This window comes from Pseudopipra pipra, chromosome 10 (genome assembly GCF_036250125.1).
Source record: "Pseudopipra pipra isolate bDixPip1 chromosome 10, bDixPip1.hap1, whole genome shotgun sequence".
Classification (NCBI taxonomy): Eukaryota; Metazoa; Chordata; class Aves; order Passeriformes; family Pipridae; genus Pseudopipra; species Pseudopipra pipra.
Genome location: NC_087558.1, coordinates 14,134,522 through 14,157,188, shown reverse-complemented (window position 1 = coordinate 14,157,188; position 22,667 = coordinate 14,134,522). Strand labels below are relative to the sequence as shown.

At 40.2% G+C, this 22,667-nt stretch overlaps 2 protein-coding genes across 4 annotated transcripts in view; both read right to left on the bottom strand.

Moving 5' to 3' along the window:
- The window catches only part of PLOD2 (procollagen-lysine,2-oxoglutarate 5-dioxygenase 2), a 65,712-nt gene extending 61,514 nt beyond the window's left edge, over nt 1–4,198 (bottom strand). The window contains exon 1 of the mRNA XM_064666362.1: nt 4,069–4,198. The gene's annotated coding sequence lies outside the window, so the exon portion shown is untranslated. The remainder of the gene's footprint in view (nt 1–4,068) is intronic.
- Nucleotides 4,199–9,453: 5,255 nt separating this feature from the next.
- LOC135419680 (phospholipid scramblase 1-like) lies at nt 9,454–22,357 on the bottom strand. Of its 3 annotated transcripts, none has more exons than XM_064666363.1 (10): nt 22,252–22,357; nt 19,280–19,314; nt 18,543–18,578; nt 17,722–17,790; nt 15,552–15,712; nt 14,512–14,554; nt 13,268–13,488; nt 12,318–12,479; nt 11,111–11,272; nt 9,454–9,913 (listed from the first exon to the last, which is right to left on the bottom strand). In XM_064666363.1, the coding sequence occupies exons 3-10, from the start codon at nt 18,550–18,552 to the stop codon at nt 9,857–9,859; spliced, it is 885 nt and encodes a 294-aa protein (XP_064522433.1). In that variant the 5' UTR covers nt 18,553–18,578; nt 19,280–19,314; nt 22,252–22,357; the 3' UTR covers nt 9,454–9,856. The 3 variants fall into 3 exon arrangements, with proteins under 3 accessions (XP_064522433.1, XP_064522434.1, XP_064522435.1); XM_064666364.1 differs by having other exon boundaries at nt 22,220–22,272; XM_064666365.1 differs by lacking the exon at nt 22,252–22,357 and having other exon boundaries at nt 19,280–19,655.
- Between the last annotated feature and the right edge of the window lie 310 nt (nt 22,358–22,667).

The window sequence follows — 22,667 nt, the reverse complement described above, 5'->3', positions numbered from 1 at the left end:
CACACACTCTTTCCACTCTGGCTGCTTCTCCCTGAAGCCAGCTGGGGAAGATGTTTTGGCTGTGACTCCACTATAGGTTATTCCATATCAAACCAACAACCAACTGGAGTGAGGAAAAAGCTACTGGTTAAATGTCCACGGTTTTCACTGGGCATGCCAAAAGCCTCTGACAAGATGCACTTCTTTTCTCTTCTGAAAAGGATCAACATTCCCAGGCTGGCCTTTAAAGCTGAGCTCTGTTTTTGGGAGTCTGTGCTGTTCACCTCTCAAAGACAGGGAACCTACTGCAGCAATTAAAATTTTACTGTCTGAGTTTGCTTTTCATATAGTGTAGATGGGATATAAGGCAGGGATTTGCTTTACAATCACCGTTTATATCATTTACTCTCGTTCTTTTCATCCCAGAGAAAGCCTAACCTTTTTCCTATGGAATTTCTCTTAAGTGAGTCACAGAAGTCAACTGCTGCCCAGGCACTCACAGGAAAAAAAGGATTTACATTTTACGTGTGTTTTTAGGAACACTCTTCTATCACACCATTCATCTCAATGACTAAATTAGGTCACCCCTTTGCTTTTTTTCCTCTTTGCATTGTAGAGGAAAGCAGACGTGATTTATCAGTCTCTCATTATGGAGGAGGCTTGATTCTGAATTTGTCCATCCACTTCTAACTCCACACAAACCTCAGTCTGTGATTCCCATCATTTTAGGGTTCCATAACCAGAGAGCATGACTGGGCAGAGAAAGGCTTTGACACTTTCAATGATGTGATTAAACATTTATAAAACACCTAATTTAGATGATGGGTGAGTGAGAGTTAGGAAGCAGCACCTCTCTGTGACGTGGTCTCCCCATAATCCACTGGAAAATATTTGGCAGCAAGCAAAGATTCAGAAAACAGGTACTAGCAAATATCCTTTGTTTCTCCAAGTATGCTGTGGCTGAGGTGCCAGTTCATGACAAGTCACTGGGGGACAGCACATGTCACTGGGAACAGGACCTGCAGCCCCTCTGGCAACACCCTGGCCCTCCCCACCTGCCTTGAGATCACTCCCCATAGCAGTGCTGCTGGGAACCCTGTGCCTTTTCAGTGGTGATAGAGGAAGTGAATACGACTTTTAAGGAAATGATTCCTGTGAATTCTTTCCAGCCTTCTACAGACTTTGAATTTATGGAATAAATTCTTAGTCTCGCACCAAAACTCATTTGCAAGTTGCATATGTAAACTTTTAAAGCAAAGCAATCTTTTGCACTTGTGATCTACTCCATTATTACCATGGAACCGATGGGACTTGGAAGAAACTTAGTTACTGCTCCACAGTCACAGAAATCTCCAATAAACAGGGCAATGTCCAACTAAATCTAATATAACAATTAATTCAAGTATCTTATTTAGACAATTCCATTGTATATGAAAATATAAAAACCTTATGCACAAAATTGCTAGATTAAGAGGAGCATCTTCATCATTCTTCATGGCTTCTTTTTTTTCCTTCTTTTATAAGAAAAAATTATAGTTCTTATATTTTAACCTGAGAAGAGACACTTGATCAGGTGTTCTGACCAGAATGGCCCACTCACTGCATTCCTCTTACATACACTCATATTACAGCCAAAAAAGAACATGCATTAGATTAAAACATTTTGGTCCTCAGCAGAATTAACTGTTGATGCCATTCTGACAGCCATCAGCTATTAGTAGAATTGCTGTGGGAGTTTGTAAGAAGGCATTTGCAAATGTTTATCAATACAAATTTACCTCAGCAGCAAAAGGACCGACAGAATCAGTTCTTGTAGGCTGGGTGGATAAACCTTGTTCTTCCTCCTAGCTGAACAAAAAGCACCTGAATCAATATGAATTGCAGGAAGATAGTTCAGGAGCTATCTGGGGCACAAGATAATGGTCTCGGGGAGGAATGAAGTTCCAGGAATTGCAATAGTTTTCCAATTTTTACCTGTAATCAGGCAGGACCAAAGCACATCTCCAGGAAAGCACATCCCAAGGAAAGCCCTCATCATGCTCTCTTATCCAGTCACTCTAGGCTGCAGCTTGATTATGCTGATATTTTTAGCCCCCCTTCTCTTGCTATTTCCCACTGTCAGCAGCTATATTTGCATTTCTAAATGGTCAAATTCTAATCATAAATGTACATTAACCAAGAATCACCTAATCTGTACCTGGATAGAAATACTGCTCTGGCTACATCTGAGCTGAGATACAGGGATTACATGGTGTTAGGTGCCCTCTGGACCAGGTAGCTAACTGCCTTTGACTTTGCAGAGCTTTAGCTCAAAGGATTTTGAAGTCAAACATGTTTTATAGATGTTTACACCTCATTACATCTTTCTGAAAAGATAAAAACTTGACCTGTGCATACTTCCATCTACAAATTTGGCTTGAGTTTATCTGATAGTGAAAGCTTTTGCTAAATTTCACCACATAATTACTGAAGTGCAAATCCCCAGGAAGAACAATTTGCTGTAAAGATTTCGTATTAGCAGCTTAAGAGGTGTTGATTAGTTGCTGTTTTACTGTGGCACCACATCATAGTAGCTTCCTTAGAGCATATATAACCACTGACATTTTTAAAATTTATTTTCCATTCCTTTTCTTTTATATGCACTTTTGCACAAATATTTCCTTCAGCTAAACTTATCGCTTAAGAAGCTGAACACCATAAATGGAGCACAAACAATGTTCATAAATATAGTTGATTTAGTCAACAGAGATTTTACCTTTCTCTGTCTTGCACTCCTCTCTACTACTGAAACATTAACTAATTGCTCCTTTTTTTTTCCCATGTGTTCTGCAACACAGAGGTACGTTCTTGTTCATTTCAATGGCTGGCTTTAATTCTTGCTGCATTTTAATATTAGCTTACTACCTCTCATAGCCTTTCCAAAGTTTGTCCAGTGGAAAGGACAGGGCACAGTGAGCCCTTGTCTGTGTTGAACAACTTTGCTTGTATTTCTTTTCTGTCCCAAGCTGGCAACAAGCAGAATACGGACATAAACAGAGTGTCAGCAAGCTCAGCCTCAGTCTGCTGAAAGACCTATATTTTCCAGGAGCCACAAATTCTCTTCTTAGAAAAATGAGACACTTGCTGACACAATAAAGCAGTGTGCCTTGGTTCCATTGTACAGCCATAATCAATGAGATTAAAAAAGAAAAGTTTTATACCAGTTAAAAAGCAGGATTGGCTGCACAAGTAGAAAAAGACAGGGTTTACGTGCTAATGTGTAGGTCTTTGGCAAACATACACACCCCTTACAGTATCAGGATTGATTTTGTTCAAATTCCCAAGGGCAAGTGTTGTTCCTTGTAGTACTACATGGCTGGAGAGAGCCACAGTGAGACAGAGCCTGAGCTGAAATACTGAAATATCAGCTGGGGTTGGGAAAGATTCATAAATAACTGAAGGAGCAACTTACAGCCTGTAAAGACTGTTGGAGTGAGTTCCTCAATGATGTATATGACAACTCAGTTCTATAGCAGGGTATAACTAAACAGAAAGTGGAGCAGCACAGAGCAATGCTTGTGCAAGGTCAGATACCTTGGGAAGTTGTGCTGTTCAAATTGTGCCAAAAAAAATCCCAACATTCAGGAGAAACCGCACACTTACACAAGAGGGACTGTACTTCAGAGCAGGAATATGCAGCCAGGACCTCAATTACAAAACACCACTGCACTGACGTGCAGGTCATACATAATACCAGCAAAACACTGCTGTAAGCCACTAAGTCAAGGCAGCCCCAAAGTCTTTAGTGTCTTCAGGGTCAAAAAGTATAACTGGGTCATTTAAATTAGCAAGTTACCTTTTGTTTATACTTCTCTTATTATAAATAGCTTTAATTACAGCCTTCACCACAAACCTCAGCCTCACCAGTTTGTTTAGGAGTTTCCATACAGCATTTGCCACCCACTGCTCCCTCCTGGGGCCCTGTGCCAGCTCACTGCACCACCACAGTGCCAGCACCACCGTGCCAGTGCTGACTCCCAGCTCCTCACGCAGTGCTGTGGCAGCATTGCACTTACCTTGAATAAAATTCAAGGTAATTTGAACACTTACCTTTGGAATAAAACTTTGTCCATGCTCCTTGAAGTTGTGATGTAGAGTTGCACGGGAATTTTCCTGTTGCTGAACATCTCTGTGTCACTCCCTCTCTGTAGCATGTGAATCAGGGAAGAAGAGGCTCCTAGACAGAAGGCAGCCAGACCATCAGTACCTGCACTGCACTAGCTCACTCTCCCTTCTTTTTTTTTGGCCTGCATTTGCCCTCAGGGGCTGATGGTGGTTGTGCATCAGGGGCAGGGACACAAGAAGCTTCAAGGGTCCTGGTGTATACAGGACCAGTGCAGGCTCCCCTCCGTGCTGCTCAGCTTCGCACCAGTGTCTGTGCGTCTGCTCCTCGGTAAAAGGCAAGCAACAAAGGAGAAATATTGACTTCCTCAGATGCTACCAGCTGCCCTGGTTCAATAACTAGGTCAGCTAAAGGTTAAACCAGCTGAGGCATGAGCAGCAAGTTTAAATGTAACAGAGAAAAACACAACCAAAGCCTGGGGGGAAGCCTGGAGCAGATTCCTAGACCTGCCTGGCACAGGTCTCCTGTCCCTCGCCCTCTCCTCCACTGCCCTGCGGTGTGGTCCACGTCATAGCCATGCACACTGAGCCTATCTCATGTCTAGGGGGCTAAATGCACCTCAGACATAAATCAGTGACATTAAAGCAGCAATGAAATCAGCCTGTTTGCTTTGATGTACCCTGCTGTGGTACATTATTAACTTTTTGCTTTCAGTAGTAAATTCTGTCAGAAATCATAGTCCAGTTCCAAATTATACCATTTACCAAGACTAATGCAACTTTAAGGACATTACACAGTATTTTGTCTAAGTATTCTAAATCAATCATGGTTTAACATACTTTCATGCACATTTTTTAATTTTCCTAGTGGTGCATAATTGCATTTGAAGCTTAGGATTTTACTGCTTGGGTGGGAAAGACACATCGAGCTTTCCACACTCATGTAGGGAATACATACTTTGGACATAGTGTAATCTGAAATTCTTCCACTAAGAAAATCAGAATGACATCTAAGCAAACCGCCTGTGGATCTCATAGCCAGGTTTTAAGCAGTGAAAAAATAATTTCTGTGCTAACACTGCCACCCATCGAAAAATAGGAGACACAGTCATATATCCCTGTTTTCATCTCTTCTCCCTCTTTGGTATGCTGCAATGCTCTCATATATACTTAATCATCACTGCTGTCTTTAATAACAGTGTCATTAATGAAGTGTTATCAGGTGAAACATGTAAATAAACTAGAACTAAGGGATAGGTCAAATATATCTATAGAACAGAAGATAAATTCTCTCCAGAACAAAATCAGTAATGTATGGAAGTCTCCCTGTGAATGGTGACAGGGAGCTACTAGAGCCTTAAAGCAATCTGATCAGTACATAAGCATATATATCATGAAAGAACACATAAAGCCCTGATCCAATCCAACAGAATTCTCCACTAGATGGGCTCTTCCCTCCACCCTGAGAGAGCTGCACTTTTTTCTTTGTTATTCTCTCCCTCCGACCTCTTGCTCTTTTCTGTGGTGCTCTTGTACTTTTTTTTATCTCCTGTCTCACTAATTTTAAGATCCAGTCACATAATTGCTTTTTGCTTGACATGGCTTCTTCATCTTGTAGTGTAGTGGTGGTTTCCCCTGCATGCAACCTGTACCTGTTTCCTTGCCATGATCATGAGAGGTTCCCTTATCTGCAAGTTTCTCTGGTTCCACAACTCCATCCCTGCATCATGCTTTTACCTTTACCATTTATCAGTTTCATAAGTATTCCTGTCACAGATTATAACTATCCATATCATACAATGCCCATTAGTAGTCAAACACTTAAGCCATGCAATTTTTCAATAAATTCTCTTGAACATAGATTTGATTTTCTTTATTATCACTCATATTTCCAATGTACCTGTACCTACAGTAAACGAGATAAATTCAGTTCAGGAAAAAGAGTTGCTTTCTCCTTCCCTGACTCACCTTTTGTTGTGCAGTCTTTCTCGACTCTCAGCTCCTGGTCAAAGTTATTCTTTTTAGTAAAACCAACATGAAGTATGTGAGGGATGTAAGGGCTGCCCTTGGGTCAACAAAAAGACCCAAGGAGACCTTATTATGATTTTTGCAAATATGAATTAAAATGTTTTCAAAAGACCAACTGTTAGACAATGTACTTTAAAACAACGCTCCTTCTCTTTTTCAATTAGTAAGATTATTTTCTCTCTTCAATTAGCAAAAAACCAATCTTGATTATGACTAAAGCAGTAAATTTTTTTTGTTTACACTTATAATTTTGGTTTCTGGAAACCAGAATTAACTGTGCTTTTTTTACTGAGAAACATCATATAAATTATGTCTTTCTGTGCTATATAGACCCTGGGGTTTCATGAAGTGACTGCATCTCCTGATCAGCTGGAAATTAAAAACTTACAGGGATGATACAGATGGAAAGATCATTAACCGAACTAGAGAAATCCATCTGCAAGTCTCACCCTGTAAAGGTTTTATGTAACAGCTCCATCTCACTGAGATGCTGTGGAATAACAGGTGGCATGCTGAAAGTCTTCTGATGTTTTCCAAAGCCTGGATTTATGGATGGGGGGTAAATCGCTCTATTGCTTACAATCTGATGGATGAAGAGTGGAGAGTTCTGGTCTGGTGATTTATTAAATATGGATGCTGTTACGGGTTCTTTCAAAATGAAGAAAGACGGCTCAAAGAATTATTTATTCTGCATTTAGCACAATCAGTTTCAGAAATGAGAAAGTCTCCCGAAGTTCTTGTAAAATTTAAGGATTAAGCATTTTTCAACTAAATAGCAATAGAAAAAAAAGTGAGGTTACAAGGGTGATAAGATACCATTTGGTTAACTGAAGAGTTATCCCTTGATAGTTTTAGTTAGGACTTCCCATGCAATATTTTTGCCTTCATAAGAGACCATGAACTGTTTCACAAGACGACAGTTTATGAGGTGTGTAACCAGCATCAGAGCTATTCAGTCACCAAACCAATGGCAAGTTCCTCTAGTCCAATGCTCTCTCTATCATTTTATGATCTAAGATTGCAGAACTTCTTTCCTGTTCTTACCACAATTCTGGCAAATCTAAGATTCTTAGCTTCTACTTCTTACTCCTTAGCTGGATTCGCATACTTTTTCTCTTGGGTTATCTAATTCTTCACCTTATTTACTAATTTTGCTAAATACGTGGTAAAGGAACAAGCTGGAGTAATTTGACCACTAGACTTCAGCAGCATAAAATCCAAAAATCTAAATGGCAACAGCACAACTTCATTGTTGGGATTCACTATATTTGAGAAACCTGTTTTAAGCACAGATATCTTTGCTTTGATTATATTTCACAGAATTGTTACTGTTTGCAACTGAAATTCTCCTTAAGATATGAGAGTTGCAACATTTTTTTCCACCACATCTTGACGTGAAGCTGATCGTTCTTAACCATTTACGTTCTTGCATTCTTCCCTTACTGCTCTGCAGAGATATACATGATTTTTCCTTTGTAATTTCATATGCAAGACTGTTGAGGCAATGGAGTTTTCAGGACTTATGCTGAATACCTAAGAACAACATTTGAACAAAAAAAATTTAATTACCTGGAGGAATGAAAATAAAGTCTCCTGGTTATGCTGTATTAGCCCAAGCTCCTAATACCTTACTTAAATTTGCATACATTCCCCAGTTTATTGACAGTGGATGAAGTTATGATACTAAGGTTCTTTTTACCATGGGCAAAGGGATCCCTGCTTTGCTTACTTGCAAAGTATTATTCAAACCCTTTGTCAAACAGCCATAGACCTCACTCTAATGCAAATTGTAAATTTAAACTCTATGCAGCACTTGCCATGGAAGTAAATAGGTCCTTTCAAGTATCTCCAAAACAACCTTTATGGAATATTTATTTGAGTAACTCTGCTCTCTGCTGAAGTCAGCTATCAAATGTGCTTGAGCCTGGGACTTCAGAGCTACAGGCAGAACTGAAGCTGTGTGTCACCCCTTTGCAGGGGTGATAATGTTGGACTTACCCATATGAATCCCTAGAGGACAGGTCTGGTCCTGGGTCTTTTACTTTGGTTTCTAATATATATAGCTTCTATTCCTTATTCAAGCAATCATAAACGTTTAGCAGATTTTAGCGAGACTGAATTTCTGATATCTCATTAATAGCTGGTTATTAAAGCACAAAATTTTTTCAAAATAATAATATAAATTAATTCCCTAAGAATAGTGTTGATGAATTAAAAATGCACCTCCAGCAATTCCACATACAAGGAATTTTAGCAGCAAAAGCTAACTTTAAAAAGGCATAATATACACATTTCATGTGTTGCTTTTGAAGTGGAATTGTTCTGTTTATTATTCCTGCACCCTCACACCAACAGGCAGACTTAAAATCCATGAAAACCATGGAAAAAATGAGGAGGAAAGATAACTGGAGAAACAGAAAAGTAACTAACTAGTTTTTCCTTGCCTCAGGACACACTCATGCACAAAGCAATTACTAAAGGATTATTAAACAGAAGCAAACACGGACATATATATTTCCTGTCTCCTCTAACTTCTATTACTGAAAATATAAACTTCAAGTTTCAAAACAACCAAAATCAGGAAACACTCAGGAGTCACACTTGACAACATATTTATCACCAGATGTGGTGGGCTGACCTTGGCTGGATGCCAGTTGCACACCAAGCCACTTTACCATACCTCCTTCTCAGCTGCATAGGGAAGAGAAAATAAGATGGAAAAGGATTCATAGGTTGAGATACGTCAGTTTACTAAAGCAAAAGTGAAAGTTTGTGTGCGCACAAAGAGAAAAAAACCAACTATATTCTTCTAATTGTCTTCTTTCTTCTACAGCAAGTGATGTGTGGCCACTTCCTGGGAAGCAAGGCTTCAGCACATGTAGCAGTTGCTCCAGAAGGCAAACATTAATGCCCCTGCTTCCTCCTCCTCCTTTTCTTAGCTTTTATATCTGAGTTGACATCATATGGTATGGAATATCCCTTTGGTCAGTTTGGGTCAGCTGGTCTAGTTGTGTTCCCTCCCAGGATCTTACCCACTCCCAGCCTACTGATGGGGGTTGGAATGTTGAGAGACAGCACTGATGTCGTGCCAGCTCTGCTCAGCAGTAGCCAAAACACTGATGTGTTATCAACACCTTTCCAGCTACCAACACAAAGCACAGCACTGGGAGGGCAGCTATGGCAAAATGAAGCCAGATCCAATACACCAAATTAATACAATTTTACACTGATTTCAGATAGTTCTTTTCACATCCATTACATTGTTTTGAATGTATATATTTGATATATTTGGATAAGAAGTTGAAAACTACAGGATGTGAACACCAAGGCAAAACTACCAAAGGATACACAGGAAAAGATCAGCATCTCTTTATTAGGCTCACTGCTAACATTAATATTGAATATAGAAGTAGTCCTCTTTTTTAGGAATTAAAGTATTACTATAAGTAGTTACTTTACAATTCCAAATCTCTCGGGAATAAAAAGGTTGCCATATATTTCTACAAATCACAGTATTCACCTGTGCAGATAAAGGATTTTTATTTCAACACTACAAACTATTTCACCAGAGTACCAAAAAAAAAAAAAAAAACAAAAAACCAAGAAAAAGAAGATCATAAAGCTTTTCCCTTCTAGAAATGTAACTGTAATATGTACATTTCTCACATTATTACTGGAGCTCTGCAATTCACTGGGAAGTTGGGACATCCAGGTTCTTCTTTCTTCTATATAAAACTTCTAGATTTCATCACCAAACTCCCGATCGCTGGTTCTTATCAGCACCATGCTCAAAAAACATGAAGTCCTTAGGGGGCAAAAAAAAGCAAACAAACAAATACTTAATGTGGTTCTTATTTCAGAAATCTCCTGGCTGCTCTGCAAGGTGTTCACCTTCCTCTCTGAAACCTCAAATGATAAGAAGGTGGGGGTGCCTGTTGCCATGCCCTCATCACTTGAGTCTCTCAGCACGGGACACCCACAGAGAGAGATGGTGAAAGACCAACATGGAAACTTTTATCACTAGCCAAAGCTAGTGATCCTTTACTTGGGATTCTTGCCCTGGCTTTGTTCAACCTGACTCAGTCTCTTTCATTTTACCTCAAACTGTATTCCACTGTAATAATGATTATCTTTAAGTTTACATGTGGGGGGCCCATTTTCTGTGCTTGGAGTCCTGGCTTGCTCAAACTCACTAATGCTGTACTTGATCCACAAGAACACACACAGCTAAACAAAGCCTGGTTTGTGCACAGGGCTGTTAGAGGCTGGTGAGACCTTCCCACACGCAAGGTGCTTCACATACCCCTTTCCTCCCCCTCTGCAGCCCTGCCAGCACAGAAGCAGTGCACGTTTTGAAATTATACTGATGCAGAATTGCACAGGTAAGTGGAAACACAAGTGTGTTGCACCCTGTTTTCAAAGAGCAAAGAGAACTGCACTGCAATATTGACACAGCAGACTCTGAGTACAGCTGAGAAGTGCTCTAACAAGTTCAACGTGCTTAGCCTCCACAGTAGCCTCTCCATTTGGAAATTACTCCTCTGAGAGCATTTAGTCCTGCTCAGCTCAGTGCTTCACTTACTTCCAAGGAGAGTCAGGATGAGCTGGCTGCAGCATTCAACTCTCCACCAGCTCAGCAGGCTGCACTGCTTTGCATGGGTCTCTTGGCTACTGCTGATCTGTATTTTTCTGTATTTTTAACATTCATATAAACTTACTTTCTTCTGCTACTGAGTCTTTAAGGAGTCTTCCCTCTACAGGTTTTTTCAGTCTCATTATATACAAAGCTCTTCTTAAATACAATTAGCACTTCATGTAGTCTGGAACATGCTTATTATCTAAAATAATTCTGTATTGCCTTTTATGGTCAGTTTTACACATTGAAGTTCAGAAGCTGTCACCCACTTCAAGGAGCTCAGAATCAAATCCTTTACCAGTACAATCTGAACATGAAGATGAAAAAGTAAGTTCCTGTTCAAATATTAGAGAACAACAGACTTACAATAAGGAAGCAAGCTCCAATCATAACAGCTTTCATTTTCACATCAAGGTCCATTGGGAATGTGATTCCAAAGTTATCTGCATCTGTAAAGGCTTCTTTTACAAACCCAGTCCAATGCTTAGAAATCCTCCCAACAGTACAAGTCTCATCCAGAGACTTCACCTGGTTTAATATAAAATCAAAACAACATCATGAAATTTGTCATTCATAATATTCCCAAATCCATTTCAGGGTAGATCCATTTGAAAGCTTCAGACTATGTTATGTGAATTAATGTGATTACTGAATGCAAGTGTTTGTACCAAAAGGCAATCAGACTATCAGAAAGTCATTCTTTAGTAGCACAGCCATGAATTTAATTCTGAATCTGACTGCAAGTTCAATGTGCTGGGAGACAGCTACCACATGCACACACACACACACACACACACTCTCCTGGAAGTGTTGTCTTTTAGCCAAGAGGGTGAATTATTTTCTCCTTCCATTTATCAGGAACTGCTCAAGTGAAAATTAAACAAACTACATTCTTCTGTTCCAAAGCAGAGATTAGCCCTTTGTCGACATTATGTTTCCTGAAGTTAGGTCCAGTCTTCTGGGTCATCTGAAAGACTAGTTCCCAAAATAAAATCATACTAAATTTACTTCAGTAACCCTTTGCAACATTATTTTAAATATTAAATGGTAGGCTAGTATATCTACTACTTAATGTGCATTAATCACTATTAATTTAAAGTGAAAGTTGCAACTTCTCAGTCATTCGACTCTATATTTTAGGTTTAAATTATCTTGATTTACTAGTTCATTGAATGATTATTAAATTATTAAATATGTGATTGTAGAAAGTAATTTCAATAAATACCTAATACAGCTGAGAATAATATTTTTTGTTAGGGCCTAACATAATACATTCAAAAAGACTTTGCTCCTCAATATTTTAATTAACTAATTTGTGTGCAGCCACAGGGAATTATTCTCACTGATCATGAATGAGTGGCTTTAAGATGTAATTTCTGGCATTTTGTCTGTTTTATCTAGAGTAATTTAGATATCTAGAGAAGTGAGTTGATTATACCAGCATTAAAAGATTATGTACTAATTACTTAATATATTACCTGTCTACTGAACTGTTGTATAAGTTGAGCTACAAACTACTATCAAGCTACTATCTGAAAACAGATACACGCAAACAATTTTTAGCTTTCCATACCTCAAAATTAACATCCTCACAACAGCTGCAGACAACACATGGGCCAGTAATTTTCAGTATATCCGTTCCTTTCTCATCTTGAATGGTAAACTTTGGCAGGCAGGCATGCCAGTTCTGGACAACATAACCAACTCTTGTTCCTGGAGGTGCCTGAACTTCCACCTTTGCAGGAAAGAGAAAACCTCCAAGTGAGTGTTCATGCTTTGATATGCTTGTGAACAAAACCCACAACAGCACACAAAGAAACCAAAATGTATTTTTCCACAACAATCTGGCCTTTCAATGCATGACCTGCATGGAATTTTTTGTGAGCGTTTTCAGAAGACTGCACTCAGATTGCAGACCTCAAATTCAACTTTTGCCTTCAAGAAAACAGTAAGAGACACAAGCTATGCATCTACAGTATAAACATCAAAGTCCAGTGAAAGAAATACAGTAAGTGAAGACATTAGAGGGTGCAGCTACTACAAATCCCTGAGTAATAGTTCTAAGTAGGTTCAGATTTAAAGTTGCAGAAGTTGAATCACCCCAGAATTATGTTATCATTAAAAAAACTCATGATCTTGTGAACTGAATTTCACTGTAGCTTTCACAGCTGTAGAACGAAAGATCTAGCTGTTATTTTATGAAAGCCATTGTCTTACTCTTTCATTCCAAGTCCACCTTCAGTGCAGATTTCAGCACTAACCACAAGTTCCCTGACATGCTGTTCAATCAGATTTTTCATTACCATAATTGGAAATGTCCGGGGTGAGTCCAAGTGTTGCAGCACACTTCCTTCTTCCCAGACTAAGAATCCCACGCATAAATCCCACCAATCTCTCTTTCCACAACATATGGGCAAAACCTGATTTGTTTCACCTCACCTCCTGATCCAAGATCCTCATCTTAAAACTGCATAGGAGGTCCCTGTGCCATCTGAAGGAAGGCGGCGAGAGGCAGCAACTCACCTCCTGCAAACAGCAGGGACAGCAGCACGAAGAACAGCGGAGAGGCCTCTGCAGCGTTATCACCTCACGGCCCATGTTGTCTATAATCCGGATGGTGAAGGGTCGTGATGGCCCACAGCAATTCCTGGTAAGGCAGTCAGTGTCCTCTGCTGCAAAGTACACCCTTTGCCCCAGTGCATTCTTGAGCTCATATTTGTTCTGTGTTTCAAAGCCAGTCAAAACTGAAAAATAGGAGAAGTCTGGTCAGAAATCTCTCCCTGCTAACTCCACAGCTACCCTTTGGGAAGGCAAGCCTCGCTCAAAGTCCTTCAGAGGCAGCTGCTGGCAAAGGGTAACGGGAGGAATGACCCTGAAGCAGAGAAGCCTGATGAAGAAGTTCAGAGAGAAGTTACCATGAACAGGGACAGGTGGAAAGAGCATGGAGATTTCCACCAGTCCCCATTCCCCCCCCACCAGACACGGACACCTGCTGCCAGAGCAAGCACCACAGTTACCAATAACAGCATGGAAGATTCTCAGGGAAGAGCTGAACAGATGAGAATTAAAAACACTTGTGAATCTGGGGGTGAAGCCAGAAAAGGGCACAAATATGTTCAGAATGAGAAGGCCACTAAAAAGCCTCACAGTCAAGATTCACAGCAGCGCACACTGAAAGCAACAAGAACCAGGAGAGAAATTTTAATTAATTTCTATAACAAATGAAAGCACTCTTTTAAGTTTTATGGAAAGAAAATACAGTAACATTGGGTGTCAGCTGAGATGTATGGTCCATTTTATTTCTTCTATTTGAAAGACAATGATAACATGACTTTGATGTTCTTAAAGTGAACGGAATGAGGGGAACAGAAAAAAAGCCACTGAGTTTGCTAAAACAGCAGGATTGCCTGTAAACAGCATCAAAGCCACATGCCAGTCTATGGAATTAGGTGGGATATGACAGAAAAGATCTTTAAGTAGGGAAGAGAGGAGAGTAGAAATCATTGTAAATTAATAATATTAGAAATGTGTGACTTTATCTATAACTAGCTACCAAGATTATTCAGTTTCATTGCTGTGTAGAACCTGCTTAAAATCCTCTTCCCTCTTATTTCTCCTTCCTCTCCTCCATAACTTCTGCAGGAATTGAGACAGGTTACCAGAGGCAGGAAAGTGAAAGGTGATGATCCACCTTAAATACCTAGTGTTAAAGAAAGTCTAAACTTTACTGTTTTTGGGATTATTAGATTTAAATACTTTGTACTTACTCTCAAGAAGTTCAATTTGCTGATGAATTAATATCTGGTCAATCTGTCCATGGTTCAAAAATTAAACAGAATAAATAGTTAACAAGCTGTAACTAAGAGAAATGTAGTTTTAAGAGCCATTGCTGTTTCATTTCAGAATGAAAATTTGTGGATCAATACATTGTATAGAGGCAGATCATCTACCAATAAAGCTGTGGGAGTAGTTCACACCCCCTCCTTGTCCTGTCCACTGTCAGTTCAGCAGAACAGTGTTCCAGAGCACTGGAGCTGATGGCAGGAGCTGTACCCAAACTGGTCTGGTTACAAGCATGCAGGACTAACATGCCTGTGCTCCTTTCAGGACTCGGAGCCTGACAGAGATCCAACATCACAGGTCCCAGAGCCTCCATGCAGACAAAAGAAGGAAACTGAGACATTTTAGAGTGGACACTTTAGAGTTTAGCTCAGCTACTGCTCAGCTCTGAGGGAAATTCAGGGAAAATCAGCCTCTCCTCATCATTGCTTTTCTTTTTTAGCAATTTGCAGAACTTGCAACAATATGCAGTGTTAATCTTGCCAGTGATGAGACGAACTGTATTTTATAGTACAAGGACATATCTGTAATATGGAAACAATTTTGCTATTAGCATTCTCTAGGTTGCGAAGTCTGACTAGCACTTTACTAACAACATTATGAAGTGGTGTGAAAAAAGCATGTAGAAAATTAAGCACCTCTAATGTTCTACAGTTGCCTATATTACAGATATTTGTTGTATACACCTTGCCAAATCATGTTACATCTCACGAACAGTAGCTTCAGGAACGGGAAGGATGTACGATAGTCCTGTGCCCCTTGTCCTTTAGCATCTTACTTGGACAAGTGCTAGAGCCATAACAGGCACCTCCACACTCAGAGATGCATCTGACGCTTTGCTTAGCAGCCCAAAAGCAGCAACCCACACAGCTGCAACACAGCCAGATGCTTTATTTTGCCTTTTCATGGATGCAGGCTGCTTCCCAAGTGAATCCCCCATCTCTGGAAGGAGGAAAGGTGCAGGTACCTGTGTGAGGTATTCCAGTCCAGGAGGGCAGTTGGGAATAGAAGGAGGGATAGGCATCCAAATTGTCCCCCCCTGCATGACGGGCTGGTTCTGGACAGGTGGAAAAGCAGGTCCGCCTGGGAATCCCATGGGCTGTACTTGGAAGCCATAGTTCCCTGCACCTGAGACATTTGGTATGGTAAGAGAGAGACAGTTATGAAAGTTAGATACTGGAAAAGAATTGCCCCATTGATCTTCAAAAGATTATTTGGTTCACTGTTTTAAACTATGGAGATCCTTATACCTTCTATATTTCAGTTATGAATACAACAACCTTCATGAAGGAAGTTACACTGGATTGGGAAGTTCTAATGTCTCAGAAAAAAACCAAACAAAATAAATAAATGCAGCATTCTTGAATATAGCAGAAATATCATTCACATAAAGATAGGCGAATGAAGGTTATTTCTAAGTAGAAAAGACAGAAGGCTTTAAATTCCAAGAAAAGCACTGGCATTTACAAGTTGTCAGTTGAGCAAATGAGTAATTTTAAGATAAAGTTTTCCTGAAATGACACCTTCTACTTACATGAAAGGAAATGCCCTTTTAGCAAAGATCATCTGTAGTTTTCAAACCAGAAGTCTATGACCTAAAAACTGCACTTTCCCATTTGTTTAATGGATTCTCTGTCAAAACCCAGAAAATGCACAACTCCTTCACAGAGGAGGTGCATAGTAAAGGAGGAAAGAGTTCCACGTTTTGTGAATGTCAAGTCTCCAACTGGTGCTGAACAGAAAACAAGCTCTCAGGGAGCACTGCAGGGTGTAAGTGCTCAGCAGCCCAGCAGATGGCACAGGCAGCACTGCCTTGGTGTCACGGCCCATCCCTTGTCCCCCTGGGCTCAGAGCCCTGCCTTCCTCCACCCCTGTCGCTGAAGCTGCGGAAGTTGAGAGTGAAAGTTACAGAACAACAACTGTATTTTTTTCCCTTTTTTAATACCTTCTGGTAGGCAGACAGGCTTTCAGTCTTACACAGAGGATTTTACTCACTTTTACTCAGAAGTGAGCACAGTGCAGAAGGCACAAAGAGTTATTTTTGTGGAGCTGTATAAATAGTTCGAGATACTGACTTGTAGACTTATCTTTAGCCCACACCAGCTCAGCACCAAATTGCACATTATGTTACAATACATGGACTGTCACATGTGAAAGATCAGGCTGTGGCCATAACCAGGTGATGTAAACAGCTGTGGCTTAAAATTCATAGGTGGTCAGCTCACCCCAGAGAAGAATCATCCACCCTTTGAGAATACAAAATCACTTTTACATCTGAGGCTTACACATAAATTATCTACTGCTATTGTGTGCAAGTGTGTGCACATACAATTATTCAAAATAAAAATGCTCCCGTGACCTTCACGGCACAGGCAGTGAATGTTCATTCCTTGCTGATGCCAACTGTACTTACAGACCTCAGATTACCTTGTTGCAAGATGCAAAAGCTTTAACTTATGAACAGCACAGTAACTCAGGCCAAACATTTTGCATTTTATCTGTAATTTATGGTTTGAGCCTGATTGTTAGATATTGTACACTGTGATTCGGTGCTTCAGAAAGCAGTCATTGACAGAACAAGAGAAGCTGTTTAGGAGCGTTGCATTTTGAATGTAGAACAGAAAATAAGAAAGAAAAGGAGAAAAGCAAGTGAGGGAAAGTATAAAGTATAACCACATGCTAAGTACAGCAACAGAGCAAGAAACAGGAATGGAATACATGGACCAGTAGAACTGTAGGAGGAAAACAATTTTCTTCAGTTCTGGATTTCTTGAGAAAAATAAAGTGAAATACTGAAATAACAATTAAAAAAATCTGATCATCAGTAAGAAGCTGCCACACATCAATTGCTTTGCATCAGTTAACCTCCCTAGCAGGGAAGTTTGATCAAAAACACCTCCCTAGCAAACTCCCCACAGTGACTACAGAAGAATATCTGACATTTTTAACTCCTACTGCTGTTGGTACTACTCAGCATACATTTAAAAAAGAAAGAAATTACTTTCCAGCAAAGCAGAAATTAAAAGAAACTTTATAGAATGAATAGCAGTAAATTGGAGATGATCACACTTGTACAACCCCATATTCCCCATGGTTATTTCCTAATAGTATCGCAGGTCTGTAACCAAGCAACCTACCTTGGTAAGGCCCAGGGACGTGCTGAGGGGAGCCAAAGGGGACTCCAGGTGCTGTGGCAGGTTGAGGTCCTGGAAGAATGGAACATACTCTCTGAGTATTGATCTTTTCCTCAAGATCCCCAACACTGCCCCCTTTTCCAGAATACACACATAAATTAGGCAGCTCTTTTCTGTATAGCAAAAACTGTACATCAAGCTCATATTTATGAACAGTGTGTGTATTAAACATCAGTATAACTTAGAGGAGTTCTGGTCCTTAAAGCTCAGGAAAAAAAGGCAGGTATTGCCCATGATGTCATGAATAAGTCACGGAATCATTTGGCTCAAAATGGACCTCTTGAGATCACCTAGTCCAAGCCCCGCTTAAGCAGGATCAGTTCACTCTGTCTGCACCAGAGGTGCCTTTGTTCACTGATATTTAGAAGGAAGCTTTAAATCCAGGAAACTGACAGGCTGCCTTCCAGTACAGAACATGGAAATGAGCCACTCCCCTCTATGTGAAACAGCTTCTCCCAACTTCTTCAAGTTCAGACTGCAGTACTACCTCACCATCACACTGGGAGGTCTATGAATTTAAAAACAGTTACCAACTTCAGGTTTTAAGCACAAATAACTTGAACTTTAGGATTACTTATTTATTATTTTTATATCACTCCAGAAATCAAGAACTGAAAATGTAAGCTCTATGTTTTGTAAAATATTCAATATTAAAATTTCAATTTAACACTAACAGCTAAGCTAATATTGCTTGAATACCTTGGAAGGACCCATGCTATCTTTGATGTTAACAAAAGATGACATTTTGTTTATTTTTTACTCACCTTGCATCATCGTGGATCTGCTTGTTTACAGTTGTTCTGCAAAAGAACATTTTTAATATATAATTTCACAAAAGAGTTACTCAGTGTTCTCTATTTATTACTGATAAAAGATATTTGCCTGTCTAAACCATATGGGAAAGCTGAATTACAAATACAAGGTAAAATAACCTTAAATGTCTCAGCTTCCTTCTAAGCTATGTCTCCATTCCACATAAATCTGAATTATCTATGCCTGCATTCATGCTTTGAGTATCCCAAAATCATCCCTAAGTCAGAGGAAAGCATTGGGATGTGCAAGACTCCACTGTGTAGCCATTCAGAAACATCATGCAATTCATATGAACAAATTACTGCAGTAATTTCAGAGCAGCTGCTTCAGTGTATTGATGCTGACTACAAAACCTGCTGGGTAAATACTGGAGCAGCCATGCTGCCACGCTACCCCCTACTCAGTTCTTTTAAAAATATCCCACTTCTGAAGTGATACTACTAAATAACACCTATCCAGTTTTCACCTTCACAAGATAAAAAAAGTGGGCTCACATAGGGGAGTGAGATGCTGAGCCATGAGTGAAAGGGCCAACTGCTTGTCTTTTTCCTTCTACTCTTCCAGGTTGCCAAAGGAATTAAAACAAAAACAAAACAAAACAAACCCACAAAACACAAACAAACACATCCCCCCCTCCAAACAGAAATACACCACACCAGAAAGAACATTTACTAATAGCAGCACCAACCTTGAGAGATACTTCTTTTAAGTCTCAGGGGAAGTCTAAAAAAGAATGGAATAGGCACTAATTTTTAATAGAATCAAAAGCTTTAAAATAAAAATAATAAACCTAGTTCCTCTTCAAAAATAATCCAGTTTAATTTAAACTAGTAATATATTTTGTCTGTTATGGATCTTCTAACTACTTCAGTTCAATGCAGACCGTCGTTCAAAGCTGGGAATGAAACTGAAACTGAAAGTAATTCCTTCCCGTTTTCCCTCCCAGAATAAAAGCAGATATCATGGAATGATGTTTATTGGTTCTGGGATGGCACGGAACTAGCTCATTTCCCAAAACCTACACAAAATCCTCTTTGTTTAATAAATTGCTCTTAAGGCTATCCTTTCTCAGTATTTTTTTCTTCTATTTACAATTATATATTTGATTTAAAAATCTGAAAGAACACATCCAAACTACAAAACTCAAACCTTGTTTTCACAGTTTATGCTGTAGAGTGACAAGTTTAATACATGGCCATATTAATTATATTGACAAAACTACCAGCTTGTAGGAGTATCACAAATTAAAAAAGAATAAACAATGTTATTTAAACTAGCAAAATATCAGCTTATACTGTGAGATGTTCCAGCTACCTGACCTTCAGTGAAATGCTGAGAATTACAACTAAACCCTTTGGTAGAAGGAAAGACAGAATCATAAGATTTATTTAAAATAAAGGCTTTATATAAAAGGAAGTAAAGTACTTCAGCAAGTAGAAGTACATTACGGAATTCATTTTGGTTCAACAAAAACAGCAGCTGCATGAATCCCTTGTGCTATACTGGTGACATGCTGCAACATGAATTCACAATATAAATCGGGATTAAGTGTGTTGGAGTGAATAATCTGGCCATGATGTTCCAGAAGAAGCAGCTGTATATCTTTGTAATATATCTTGTAAAGTGCTTTATAAGGCCTTGCACAAAATAAATTTGAATTTAGGCTGCCTTTAAGGAGAGGGATGAAACAAAATAACGTCCAAAGTTTATCCTTTTGAACCTAAATTTTGCAAGGATTCAAAGGGTCCTTCACACTTTATTACACTACCTGAGGTTTTTGCTAATCAAACATGGACCAAAATCCCACAGCTGAGTGCTGAAGGGCAAGAAGTGGTAGGGACCAGCCTCACCCCTCCCTTGGGCTAGGGATGTGCCAGGGAGCCTGTGCTGGGAAAAGCCATCAAGTTTTGGCTTTCCTGACAGATTCCTGTAGTAACTCATATCTATGGGTCCACTCTCCCAAAGGAGTACAGATGAGATATAAATATCTCTCTTCTCTGAAGTAAGGGACATACTTGGGTTCAACTTTACACAAGGGGAAGACAAAAGTGATTTTGCTGCCAGAAAGGAGGCACTGGGGGAACTGGTGATGCTTCACAGAAAGTGGCTGCCTAATAATGAGCAACCCTTATGAAATACAGTTCCTGGATGGCCCAGGGTCTCCCTGCTGCACCTGAGCACTAGGATCAGGAAAGGTGGGCACTGCCAGATGCCCCTCCTGAAACTCACAACCTGAGCCCCACAGCTTGGCCTCCAATCTCAACCAGTTGAATGCTGAGAGGAAATAAATGGCAGAAGAACCACCATCAACCCCTGAAACAGTTTTTATATGCCATGTGCAGCCATTCAGCTGGGGGTTGGCACACTGGCAGCAGACCTCACCCTTCATTTGCTGTACTGCTCATGAGAGAAAGGAACTGATACCAACAAGTCCAATTTTTCATACCCTGTCCCTCTATACTGTACTATCTAGAACCCATATTGCCAGCCTTCTTCCACATCCATAGGAGTTCCCAGACTTTTTGTCTTTGCTCTCAGAAGTAGCAGTCAATTGCTGGGATACTCTAGACCCTCTCACCCAGCACAGCACAATCAACTCCTTACAGAGTAAGGAAATAACATTCCTAGATAGCTCCTTTTTTATGAATGGCAGACTGTCCATGTTCCTTTTTCAGTCACTTTCTCATTTCCAGAACTACATGACGCAGCCCACTCTGACACAAGTCAGTAGATATGCTTCCAGTAATTCAGAGACCTCATAATTACATTAACTACAGAGCTTCCGCTTTTTATGAGGAAAACAGCATACTAGAGTAACAGGCAGTTTCGGGTTTTATCCAGCTCATTAAAATGCTGCCAAAAGCATATTGACATAAGCCCCCAAGCACAAACATTACACATGGTTCCATTTAAATATCAAGCCAGACTCTTTCCAAGGAGGTTTAACACTAAAAAAAAAAAAAAGACTTAGAAAGCCAAACAGCTGTGAGTCATACATTTGTTTACCCCAGCCAGCTTTGTGGCATTTCTTCTCATCGTCAGGTTACATTAGACTATTCAGCCACCTGATTTTAACCTTGACTGCTGGAGAAATAGTATGCTTAAAAATCATCCAGTTGATCTAAAGAAAATAGTCTTCAGAGAAGGCACAAATTAAATAAGCTGTAAGTTGACTCAAAATGTTTTGGTTCTGATGCTGCCCTTACACTGGCATCTCTCCTGAAACCTAGGAGTGCAGACACCTGGCAGCCAAAAAATCAGGTCACACCCAGGGTATCCAGCCTCACTGAAACGAAGGCACATCTCTAACACTGCTCACTTCACTGCTGGGGTCAGGACCACTGCTGCCAGAACTGTGCTGCTGCTGCTGCTCTCTCGGGCAGGGCTCTCCCGACACAGCCTGGGCAGCAACAGCTTCCCTTAAACCAGTCTTTGCAAGCGAGTTACTTCACTACAGAGAGCTAAATTCTAACTTAACGTGCAATTCCCAACCAGAAAATGTGGTCCTTCTGACCATCAGGCCCTTGTCACAGCCCTGATGTTCATTAGAGCATCCCCAGAGATGCCTGAGAGGACCGCCTAGAAGGAATCATGGGCGGTGAGGACACATAACCACAGCAAAAAGTACCGTTCCCAAAGCCGAGGCGCAGCTCTGCTCACCTCCTTTCTTCTGCCCTGCGGTGACTGTGCACATCTCTCCCGGGCGGTTCGGGAACACCCAGCGCTGCGGGGCGGGGCTGCCGATGCCGCCCCGGGGCGGGGAGCGAGGGCAGCTCTTGCTCCAGACAGGAAATTGAGGTTTGAGTACTGCGGGGAAACGCCGGAATTTCCACAGGTTACCGAGCTAGTGGCGTTTACTCTTTGTGGCATTTACTCTTTCCATCTCCATCAGCATCAATGCCGACTCCGTGCCTTTTTAGTTAATAATTCATTAATTGCCTAATTTTTACCTTTTAGTCACAGAATATCAGGTTACATACAGGAGATAACTCCAAACTGCATGCCCACTGTGGAAGGAAAGCAAATGATATTTGAAAAAATTTCAGCTTGTTTATAAGGCACCATCCAGGGGGGGA